Genomic DNA, 13,113 nt, shown 5'->3' with positions numbered 1-13,113 from the left:
CCCTGCCCACCACAGATAGTCCCCACAAGTGCCTGAACACACCCCATCCTGAGGCAAGCATCTATAAAACCCCCATAGTTTCAAGCAGATGAGGTCAGGCCAGAAACTCTGCTCCTGTTTCCCCTTAGTGGTAACAGGTGGAATCTGTGACCTAATACTACCACAAATGCCATCACAAAAGATTAGCTCAGAGGTCAGCCCAGTGGCGTACTGGTTAAGCTCATGTTCTCTGCATTTGCGGCCCGGGATTCACTGGTTCAGGTCCCAGGCACGGACCTATGTACTGCTTATCAATCCATACAGATGCAGGTGTCCTACATATAAAATAGAGGAAGATGGGCAAGCCATTTTCTCAGGGCCAAGATTCCTCAGCTAAAACAGGATGATGGAGACAGGCGTTAGCTCATGGCTAAACTTCATCAAAAATGAATAAATAAATAAATAAACAAATAAATATTAGTTCATCAAACACCATTAGAAAAAGCAACAACAATTCAGACCAGATAGAAAATGACAATTCTCCAGAAACCAACCCTGAAGCCACAGAATTTAACAGCCTAAATGACAGAGAATTCAAAATAGCTGTCATAAAGAAACCCAACCATTTACAAGAGAACACAAGAAGACAGATCAAGGAGCTCAGGAATAAAATGAACCTCTTCAACAAAGAGATTGAAAGTATAAAAAAAGATCAAGCAGAAATTCTGGATATGAAAAAGACAATTAATGAGAAAAGAAGTAATCTAGATTCCTTAAGAAGTAGAGCTGATGTATGGAGGAAAGAATTAGTGATTTAGACAACAATTATAGAAATTCTATAAGTGGAGGAGGAGATAGGTGGAACTAAGATTTAAAATAAAGGAACTCATTCTTTGAGAAATATCTGACTCAATTAGGAAAAGAAACATAATGATTACAGGTATTCCAGAGGAGAAGAGTGGGAGAAAGTAGCAGAGAGCTTGATCTAAGAAATAATAGCTCATCACTTCTCAAACCTGGGGAAGGTTCCAGATTTACAAATACATGAAGCTAATAGAATGCCTAATTACATCAATGCTACAAGACCTTCCGCAAGGCATATAACACTAAAAATGGCAAAAGTCAATGACAAAGGAAAAATATTGAGTCTAGCAAGGCAAAAGAAAACAACCTTCAAAGGATACCCTATCCAGTTTTCAGCAGATATTTCAGAAAAAAAACCTACAATCTAAGAGAGAATGGAATGTTATATTCAAAATACTGAAAGATAGATCTTTCAGTCAAGAATACGTTATCCAGTAAAACTTCCCTTCAGATCTGATGAAGAAAAAAAGTTTTGCCAGATAGCCAAAAGCTGAGGGATTTCATCACCACTAGACTTCACCAACAAGAAATAATTAAAGATGCCCTCACTCCAGTAACAAAAAGGCAAAGGTCTACAAAGCTCTGAGTAATGAGACAAATAGACATGATCATAAAACTGCAGCCCTGTATCAGAACAGGGAGGCAAAGATTCCATTATAAGTTAAGAGATAAATGGAAAGTAGGCATCAAAAGTAAGGATAAACACTTCAACTTAGTCTCAAAAACTCAGAACATTAAAAGCAGAACAATTTGTAACAGCAATAACACAGAAGGGGAGAGGAAAGGGAAAGAAGTTGGTTAGATTAATGGAGATAAGAGGCTATGAGAAAATGGATGATCTCATCTATGAGATCGTTTATACAATCCTGGTGGTAACCACCAAAGAAAAAATCAGAGCAGAGCTACAATTCACAAAAAGAGGGAAAAGTGAGAAAACCTCTTCAGAGAACCACAAAAATGAAATGGCAGTCAGAAATAGAAAGGAAGAGAAAAAAAGGAAACATAGAAAAATGAGAAAACAGGGGATAAAATGGCAGTATTAAGCCCTCATATATCAATAATCACTCTAATGTAAATACATTGAATTCTCCAATCAAAAGACACAGAATAGCAGGATGATTAAAAAATCACACCCAAAAATATGCTGCCTCCAGGAAACACATTTCACCTCTGAAGACAAGCATAGGCTCAGAGTGGAGGGATGGAAGACAGTACTCCAAGCAAATGGCAAAAAAAAGAAAGTAGATGTCTACATATTTCTATCAGACAAAGCAGACCTCAAGTTAAAAAAGACAATGAGAGACAAAGAGGGGCAGTGTATAATGATAAAAGTGACATTCTACCAAGAGAAGAAAACACTTGTTAATATATATGCACCCAACACAGGGGTACCAAAGTACATAAAGCAATTGTTAACAGACTTCATGAGGAAATTAACAGCAACACAATAGTAGTAGGGGACCTCAACAGTCCACTACATCAATGGACAGAACATCCAGACAAAAAACCATGAGGAAATAGTGGATTTACATGAAACACTTGATTAAATGGACTTAGATATATGCAAATCTTTCCATCCAAAAATCGCAGATAACACATTCCTCTCAAGTGCACATGGATCATTCTCGAAGATAATTCTCCCATATGTTGGGAAACAAGGCAAGCCTTAATGAATTTAAGAAGATTGAAATCATCCCAACCATCATGCTATATAACTAGAAATCAACTACAGGAAACAAACTGGGAAAGGCAGAAATAGGTGGACACTAAACAAATGCTATGAACATCCATTGGATCAAGGAAGAAATCAAAGTGGAAGCAAACTAGAAAATACCTGGAGAAAAATGAAAATGAAAATGAAAATACAACATACCAGCTCTTACGGGATGCAGCAATGTCTGCCATAAGAGGGAAATTTATAGCAATACAGGGCCACCTCAACAAGAAAGACAAATCCCAAGTAAGTCATCTTAAAATGCACCTGATAGAAGTAGAAAAAAGAAGAACAAGCTAAGCCCAAAGTCAGCAGAAGAAGGCAAATAATGAAAACCAGAGAAGAAATAAATGAAATAGAGACTAAAAGACAGTAGAATTGAATTAAGGAAACTAAGAGCTGGTTCTTTGAGAACTCAAACAAACCTTTTGCCAGACTCACCGAGAAAAAAAGAGAGAATCCTCACATAAATAAAATGTGAAATGAAAGAAAAGTAATTACAACAGTACTAAAGAAATACAAAGGATCATAAGAGAATACTGTGAAAAGCTTTATGCCCACAAATTGAATAACGCAGAAGAAAGGGATAAATTTCTAGACTCATACAACCACTTAAAACTGAATCAAGAAGAAATAGAGAATCTGAATAGATCAATCATGAGGAAAGAGATTGAAACAGTGATCCAAAAGTTTCCAAAAAACAAAGACCAGGACCAGACGGCTTCTCTGGAGAATGCTACCAAACATTCAAAGAAGATTTAATAGCTAGCCTTCTCAAAGTATTTCACAGAAGAAGATGGAATGCTTCCTAACTCATTCTATGAGATTGAAATTACCCTGATACCAAAACTAGACAAGGATGACACAATGAAGGAAAACTACAAGTCAATGTTGCTGATGAACTTAGATGCAAAAATCCTTAACAAAATGTTGGCAAATTGAATATGGCAATACATTACAAGGATTGTACACCATGATCAAGTGGGATTTATTCTAAAGATGCAGGGATGTTTCAAAATATGCAAATCAATCAATGTGATATGCCACATTAACAAAATGAGGAATAAGAATCATATCATCATCTCAATAGATGCAAAGAATGCCTTTGACAAAATCCAACATCCATTTATGATAAAAACTCTCAGTTAAATGGGTATAGAAGGAAATTACCTCAACATAATATAGGCCATATATGAGAAACTCACAGCAAACGTCATACTTAATGCTTAAAAATTGAAAGCCATCTCTTTGAGAATAGGAACAACACAAGGGTGCCCACTCACTCCACTCCTATTCCACATAGTACTGGAGATTTTGGCCAGAAGAATTAAGCAAGAAAAAGAAATAAAAGATATCAGAATTGGAAGGGAAGAACTGAAATTCTTGCTCTTTGCAGATTACATCATTCTATTTATAGAAAAACCTACAGAATCCACCAGAAAACTATTAGAAATAATCAACAACTACAGCGAATTTGTAGGATACAAAATCAATTTAAAAGACTCGATGCATTTCTATACACTAACAATGATCTACCAGACAGAGAAATCAAGAATACAATCCCATTTACAATTGCAACAGAATAAAATATCGCAATCCCATTTAAAATTGCAAAAAGATTAAAATATCTAAGAACTAACTTAGTGAAAGAGGTGAAAGACCTGTACAGTCAAAACTAGAGAACATTATTGAAAGAAATTGAAGAAGATACATTGAAATGGAAAGATATCACATGCTCGTTGGTCAGAATAATAAACATAGTTAAAATGTTCACACTCTAAAGAAATCTACAGATTCATTGCAATCCCAATCAGAATCCCAATGACATTCTTACCAGAAATAGGACAAACAATCCTAAAATTTACATGGAGCAACAAAAGACCTCAAATAGGCAAAGCAATCTTGAGACAAAAACAACAAAGCTGGAGGCACCACAGTCCCTGATTTCAAAATATAATACAAAGCTATAGTAATCAAAACAGCATCGTGCTGGCACAGAAACAAACAGATCAAGAAAACAGAATTTAAAGCCCAGAAATAAAACCACATATGTATGGGCAGTTAATCTTTGACAGAGGAGCCAAGAACGTACAATATAGAATAGAAAGTCTCTTCAATAAATGTTGGGAAAACTAGACAGCCACCTACAAAAGAATGAAAGTAGACCATTATCTTGCACAAAACACAAAAATTAACTCAAATTGATTAAAGATTTGAATGTAAGACCTGAAACCATAAAACTCCTAGATGAAAATATAGGCAGTACCCAAGTTGACATTGGTCCTAGCAACATCTGTTCGAATACCATGTCTACTCGGGCAAGTGAAGCAAACAAAAGAGTGAACAAATGTGATTACATCAGACTAAAAGTCTTCGGCAAAGCAAAGGAAACCATGAACAAAATGAAAAAAAAAAAACCCACCAACTGGCAGAAGATATTTGCAAATCATTTATCCAACAAAGGATTGATCTCCCAAATATATAAAGAGCTCATAGAATGCAACAATCAAAAAACAAACAACTCAACCAGAAAATGGCAGAGCATATGGACAGATATTTTTCCAAAGACGATATACAGATGGCCAACAGACCCATGAAACCATGTTCAACATCACTAAATATTAGGGTAATGCAAATCAAAACTACAACAAGATACCACCTCAAATGGGTCAGAATGGCTATCATTACCAAGACGAAAAGCAACAAATGTTGGAAAGGATGTAGAGAAAAGGGAGCCTTCATACAGTGCTGGTGGGAATGCAAACTGGTGCAGGCAGTATGGAAAACAGTAAGGAGGTTTCTCAAAAAATTACAAATACAAATACCATATGACCCAGCTATCCCCCTACTGAGTATTTATCCAAAGAACTTGAAGTCAACAACATAAAGAGACTTATGCAGCCCTATGTTCATTGCAGCACTAAAAATAGTGAAGAGATGGAAGCAGCCCAAGTGCGTATCGGCTGATGAATGAGTAAAGAAGATGTGGTGCGTATATATATATATACAATGGAATGCTACTCAGCCATAAAAAGACAAAAATTTTCCCATTTGCAACGACATGGGTGGACATTCAGGTTATGATATTAAGAGAAATAAGCCACACAGAGAAAGACAAATATTGCATGATTTCAACAATATGTAGAAGACAAATACAAGGATAAAGAGAACAAATTAGTGGTTATCAGAGGGAAAGGGGGTTCGGAGTGGGCAAAAAGTAAAGGGGCACATATGTAGCGTGATGGACAAAAATCAGGCTACTGGGGGCAAGCACGATGCAGTTTACTCAGAAATTGATAAATAACAGTGTACACCCCAAATTACACATTGTTATAAAGCAGTATGATCTCAATAAAATTAGTTGAAAAACAGATAGAGCTCACAGATGTTAGCTCAGAGCCAATCTTCCTCACACACACACACGCACACAGGGTTATAATAAATTTTTTTTCTCTCGAGAAGAGAAAGATGAGCAGTGATTTGTAAACCGTCCTCAAACTGTTACAGAATTCTGTTAGAATCAGTTTCTTTTACTGAATGGGGGTTGGTCAGTAAAGACATACATAAGTCTAACAGTTGTCTTTAAAATCATCAGTATTATTTCAGGTGTTGAGTGATCTCTGGCTATGCTCTGGGGAACTCTGTTCTCTATATGGATCTGTGTTACTGTAGTTAGTGGTATGGTTTACAAGTGTTTTCAATGTCATCACCTGTTGATATGTGCACAGGGCTCTTGCATAGATGATGAACAAGACAAATGTAATTCAGTTAGATTAGCTCGAAGGATGACTTTCCCGTGAACTGCTCAACGGATCTCCAGAAACAAGACACAGGGTCACCAGTGGAAGTAATGTTGGTCTGCTGGTTGGAGGGGTCCTGGTCCTGTGGTCATGTAGTGTGCATATGTGCATGTGTGTGTATGTATAATGCTAGCATTTGTTTACAAGCTTGCCACATTATACTGGAGAGTCAGTGCCAAGGCTGAAAAGAAATCTCTCTTAGCTTAATGACTAGAATGGGTTTAAAATCAGGACAGTTGAGAAAGTGACCAGGGTATAAGAAAGAGGGCAGGATTCTTCAGATGTAAGAAAGGTGAGAAATTTGAAACAGAAAAAGAAAGAGTTATGAAAATAATTCTAGAAGCCAAAAATTTTATTTCAAAATTTACTGATGGAACTTTAATAAGATCCTCTGCCTTGGAAAAGTCTGGATGGGCTCATCTCTCAAGCCCCCATCAACCTTGAAATTCTGATGGCCATCGATAATTATAATGTCATGTCTAGAGTGCCTCTCAGCCTGGTCATCTTTTCCAACCCATTTATTGTACACAGCAGGGGATCACCAAAGCCCAGAAAAGTGACAGATCTGAAATTATCAACAAGTCAGTGACAGATCCTGGAGTTAAACTTATGCTTCCTGATCCTGAGTTGCATGCTCAAACAGTAATTTTCCCTCTATATACATGTTTCTATCTGTATATATAGAGATGTATTAAAGAAAATTTATGGTAGACTTTTAGCCCCAGAGTCCAACACTGTTTTAGATAATGAATGATCATCTCATAGCTTTCAGCCACTAGTGGGGATTTCTTTTCCATAGAAAAAATTTCTTTGAAAAATAATTATGCTTTGCATCCTCTTCCATTCTTAACCTAGGACTACCTGCCCTAAATGATGGAGACATATCTAGAGGTTTATCGACAACTAGTACCACCACTGAGTTCATGTTATTGACAGGACCTAAAATCTGCTTAGCAGTTTCTATGTTCCAGACCCTGTGCTTTAAATGCCTTTAACTCTTTCAACAATCTCCCAATAACTTTTGTGAGTTTGGTGCTATTGTTGTTGCGATTTTATAGACAGAGAAACAGAATCACAGAGAGGTCTGGTAGCTGACCTAAACCCACACAACTTGTGACTGAGCTGGGTTGTGAGTCCAGGCTGTCCACTCACAGAGCACACTCTTCTAAATATAGAGCTGAGCTTCCTGACACACAGCCTCGCGGGATGAACGGGATGCATGTGGAGCTAAGGAGAGAGCCTGAGTGTTCCTCTCAGGGCTGCAGTTAACCAGCTCTGTGACCTCCGATGCCTCCTGTCCCTGTGTGAGCTTGTTTCCTCATTTCCTACAGCAGAAACATAATCTTTATTCTATCTGCCTCACAGTGATATATTATCAGCACTTTGTGAAAATTATTTTACAAGAATTATACAAATGTAAGCTAATTCAAAAAACACATTGTTATAAAATGAAATGTTCAATATTAATAAAAATCCCTTTAAGGTTAATGTAAAACAATCCTAGGGAATTTTTAGTCTTCTAATGACCCTTTCCTTTGAAAGATAGTATATCAGGTAGCCGAAGTGTTAGACAAAGAAAGAGTGGTGCCCTGCCTTGGGAATATCTAAGGAATTGGTCCAGAAATAAGTGACTCGGAGTCTCAATTCTTTCACACACCAGCTCTGGGAATTTCATAGAGTGATTTATTTCCCCAGAACTATAATTTCTCAAATGTAAAAAGGGTTGTAGATAAGATACTCACATCTTTCATTCAGTGGCTATTTATAAAGTTCTTAGTGAATGTCTGATTTTGTGCCGATAGATGCTGAAGACAGATATAAGCAAAACAGACATATTCTCTGCTCTCATGGACCTTCGTTTCACAGAAAACATAGATACAAACATTCAACAAATAATTACAAGCAGTCATGGGAAAAAATACAGCCTTAATTTGCCTGACATCAAGCAGATGCTTAGAGACCTGCAGTTACTGTTTGGTTGGGAACCAAAAATTCCATTCCTTTGTTTTACAGAGGTTTAAGAGCTCTGAGGGTTTAAGGAAGAGGACATTGTTTTTGATACATGCAGAATCCACTCCTTCATGCTATGGTAGGTCCACCTTGGCATGTTGACTGATTTCTCACAGAAAATGATAACTTGGCCCTGAAATATACCTTGTCCCCATCCTCTCCATACTCTTGAGTCCTTAGACCTCACTCACATTTTTGTTTCTCTCCTGGCTGGGCTCTCCAGGGGCAAGCTCTCCGATGAGCAGGGGCTTAAGGTACAACTGCACAACGTCAAGCTGCGGGTGCATGGCTCTGAAGACATCCTGTAAATCAGAGAGGATTGTTAGAGGCTTAAAAGAGACCTGTTGCTCCATAGATTAGTCCCCTTCCTTATCTCATCCTCTGCCCAACTTCGAAACCAATACCAGCTCTGTTATAGAGGATTTGTTTCTCACTCCAGATTGATGCTTCAAGTTTATCAATGTTACCCTTGGAAACCCTCTCTGAAAACCTCATGGTGGAGATCCACCTACTGAATTCACTGCTTCACTAGGCAAGTCCAACGTAGCCAGGTTATCCCCAAGTGTTAGAAGAGATCACTGATCATTTTATTGAGCACCAGAAGAAATTGTTGGCTTCAGTTAATGGGCCACGATGAAACTTCAACGTCCAACATCAGGGTTAGTGTGGAAGTTGCTTACACTATCTGAGGCATGCAGCAACCAAGACTGTCTGTGCGAATCATATCTCCCACCAAAGTCTCCTTCTTGTGTCTTGCTAAAAGCCCAGGGGAATGAGACTCTTGAATTAAGTTCTTTCTGAAGAAAGGTTAAATTTGATGATGGTAGCTTAAAACAAATGCATAAGAGAGCCTAGGAGCAAAGCCCTTGAGCTCTAGGTTGTCCAAAATAGCACATTCTTGGCTAAGTTTGTCATTGAGGGAGTCTTCTCACTCTTCCTAAAAAGCACTAGGGCAGTCTCTGCAGGGTCTTGTGACAATCAGGCACAGAACACAGTTGACCAACTATATTTCATTCCGTTGTTTACAACTCTTCCATGTATTTCTGTTGCATTTAGGATTTTTCTCTCTCAGGTCCCATGGTAGGTAGCAACAACAAGGGCTTATGAGAAGCAGCAGTGGTTCCTATATAGTGGTTCCTGCTTATGTTTGGAAGGAAGAGAAATTCTCTTCCAGCCTATGGATTTAAATGGCTTTGGGGGAAGGCTGATTCTCTAAGAGAAAGATGCTAGAGTTCTTGCTATTATGGCACTGGGGACAGTAGTGATTAAAAATGAAATATGACCAATGTTGTAACTGGAGTACGTGGAAGCCACAGACATTACTCTGGAGTGCTGGTGTTTCATAATACTAAGAAAGTGTAACCTGGCGCAGCCTTCCTACATCTAAAATCTGGCTTGGCAACTTACTAGCTCTGTAATGGTGGATGAGTCTCTTGCCCTGTCCCTGCTTGTATTTTGTCTTCTCCAACATGGGAGTGATGATAAAAATAATTCAGTTCATTAAGTTATTGTAAGGATTATGTGACTTAATTAGAATCTGATTTGCATATAGTAAATTCTCCTTGTATAATGGCTATCTTTCTTATATTTATACCTCTAGTGATAAGAACTCACTGCCTACCATCTGTTCAATACAGCAATCCAGAGATTTTACTCCTAAACCTGAGTGCCTAATGGAGAGTGAGTTCTGACTTAGTGAACATAATGAGTCTTCCATCTTCAAATGGTATAAGAAGAATTATATACAACTCTATTCATAAGAAGGTGCTCCTAGAGTGAATAAGGTTAACTAGAATGGTGAAGTTACCTAAGCCAGATATTCATGTCTGTTTAGACTCCTCCAGCCTGTTTACTCATCCATTCCCTCATCATTTGTTATAATTTATGTCTCCTAGATATCCTTGGCACTTATCCCGTCTTCTCCCTTACTGTTGCACATGCCTTCCTCAGGCCTTCAACATGTTCCCTGGACTCCTTCCTTCATTTTGAATGACTCTTCTCTTAACTGCCAGGCTGCGTTGTCAGAAAGGCAGCGTCTTCTCATGGCTCACTTTCACCTATTAGCCCTTTGGTACTTCTCTCTCTACTGCTCTACCTACTTTTCAGTTTGAACCACTGTTCAAACGAGAATCGGAGTATTTAAGACATTTTGACAACCCAGAGGAGATGCACTTATAGCTTTCCTTTCATCAACAGCCTAGAAACCTTGGTGGATTTTGTTGTTATGATTGTGGATGGAGGGGGCGATGCTGTGCTAGAGAAATGTCATGTGTAGCTGAAGGAGAGGAAGACATACAGTCAGGATAAAATGCAGACTGCTTAGCTCAGCACCCAAGACACTTCCTCCCTCGCCTCCTTCTCTTTACTCTTCCCCCACCTCTTCCCTCGGTTCATCTTCTCCTCCTTCTTCTCCTCTTTTCATACTCACACCATGACAGTCACTGACATTCACTGAGGACATACTATTTGCTGATATTGTGCTAAGACAAAGTGGCATCCATAAACTTCCTTTTATGGGAGTGTCTAAGCTGAGATGCCCACTTTGGCTGTGTGCTTACTCATGACACAAATCATATGTGTAGTCCACCTTTGTACACATCCTCTCTTCCCACTGCCCTAGTCTTGCCTCTATTGGTTTTACTCATTTCAAGCAATTTGGAATTCTCTTTTTTGGAGCTGTACACAAATCTACCCTCCTTCACAATAAATCCTCCAAATAGTTGAAATGGACTTTGCTGTATTTCCTCTAAGTTTTTGTCTTCCCTTCCCTATTATATTGAGCTTTGGCTGTCATGAGAAAGAACTTGAGTTTCTTAGTGTCCCTCCTTGACTGTGGTGTCCAGAGACAGGTGTGGGCTGATCAGCACATAGGATCATAAACCTGCTTCCTTTGTTCCAAACGTGCTGCTCATGGACACACATCACAAGACTGCAATTATCTCTTTCAGGGAGGCTGGAACACACCATTCCTGTATATAAAACTTGCGGCTAGTTTATGTATGGGCTCCTTTACCTCTTTTGCCCTTCCCCATACCTCTTGCCCTCTGGTAACTATCTATCTGTTTCTTTATCCATTGCTGGTGAACGTGATGCAGTCTACATGGAAACTGGCATATAATAATGTATACCTGAAATTTACACAATTTTATAAGTCAACATTACCTCAATAAAATGACTTAAAGGAAAAGAAACGCATGGGCCCAAATTTCTCTAAGAAAACTGCAACTGTTTTGTATACGTTATTATATCCCACTTAAAAAAATCTTTGATTAAATTCAAGCATTTCTGGGGAAAGAAGCAAAAAAAAATTATTGTGGCTATTTATTTATATGTATTTCCTGTCATCAAATGCTTCGTGATCCTCATTGTAATGATTACAAAATAGCCCAACATGTGGATATATTGTGATCCATATAATCAGTTCTTGGTCTTATAGGTTGTTTCTGACTTTTCTGAGTTGAGCTATTCCAGGTAGGAAGACCTGGCCTAGGCTCTATTAGCTCTAGGCTGGTAGCTTTAAATCATGTAGTTTGAAAAAGATCAGATAACTCATATGTGCAATAGTAAGAGCTGATGTGCCAATTTTGTTTTATGAACTTATTTTCCTCAGCATGGTCTTTGGAGAAAATTACCACCAATCTCAGGAGAAGTAATTAATAATAAAACACAAGAGGTGCATTTTTTGAGTGTTTAATCTGTGCCAAGCACCAAAGGGATCACTTTATTTTATCTCCACTGATTTTTATAACAATACTGAGATAAAGGTATTCTTGTTCCCACTTTCCAGAGAAAGGAGCCAAGGCTCCAAGAGCTTTAGTAACCTCCTCAGGAGATTCCTAGTGATGGAGCCCAGATACAAATCAGTCCTGTTTCATTCCCAAACCTCTACTCTTCATGCTTAACAAGGCTGGAAACCTAATAAGGATTTTAGAATGGTGACTACATGAATGAATTAATTAATGACGCTATGGGACACAGTACTTAGGTATCATTATTCACCTTTGATGAGGATGGAGGATTGAAGACTATTTCTGTGTAAATAAGAAAAGGGTACTCGTTCTGGGCAGATGCAGCCATGGGTCCAGGGCTGGCACACAGAGTCCATAGTTTGTTCCATATTTGCCTTGCAAGGTGCAACCTGTAAACGCTTCTTAAGTTCTAGAGTAAGCACTGGACCTCAGGTCCTCTGGCTTTATGTTCTGCCCCCCTTAAGTAGAGATCATGATGCCTTCTACCCCTCAAGGACCCCTCTGTTCCAAATCAGATGATACAAAATATAATCAGATTTTTAAGAGGGGTAGTAAACAGGAAGTAAATATCACATCCTGAGGCTACACATGACAGTGATATGAATAATAATAATTACAATTTAATAATCTTTATTAAGTGTCTGACATTATGTTAAGCACTTTATAAGCATTAGCCTTATTTACCATAAACCAGTTAGACGGGGAACATCATTAACACTTAGCAGATGATGAAACTGAGGTTCAGAGCATTTCAATAATTTTCCCAGGTTCACATAACTGATTCCAAATCTCAGGCTCGCCATACTCTGAGTAGTCCTGGAGTATGGTGCTTGTCAGAATTTTCCTGGCACCTTCCCATTCTTCTTGAGCCATGTTCCTTTGGAGCATATTTTCTATGAACATTTTTGGCTTTATATCCTTAAAGTCTAAGGTACATGGCTGACCATGCTCAGAATTTTCATTCTAAAGATATGAATCCTAAAGTGCCATGGATAGT

At 38.3% G+C, this 13,113-nt stretch overlaps 1 protein-coding gene across 1 annotated transcript in view; it reads right to left on the bottom strand.

Moving 5' to 3' along the window:
- The window catches only part of LOC139040589 (fatty acid desaturase 2-like protein FADS2B), a 33,636-nt gene that overhangs the window by 18,035 nt on the left and 2,488 nt on the right, over window positions 1-13,113 (bottom strand). Inside the window, exon 2 of the mRNA XM_070487348.1 lies at window positions 8,559-8,669. Coding sequence (XP_070343449.1) covers window positions 8,559-8,669 — 111 coding nt within the window. The remainder of the gene's footprint in view (window positions 1-8,558; window positions 8,670-13,113) is intronic.

Source organism: Equus asinus, chromosome 17, assembly GCF_041296235.1.
Source record: "Equus asinus isolate D_3611 breed Donkey chromosome 17, EquAss-T2T_v2, whole genome shotgun sequence".
NCBI lineage: Eukaryota > Metazoa > Chordata > Mammalia > Perissodactyla > Equidae > Equus > Equus asinus.
The sequence above is the reverse complement of the archived record's forward strand: the minus strand, read 5'-3'. Positions and strand labels throughout refer to the sequence as shown.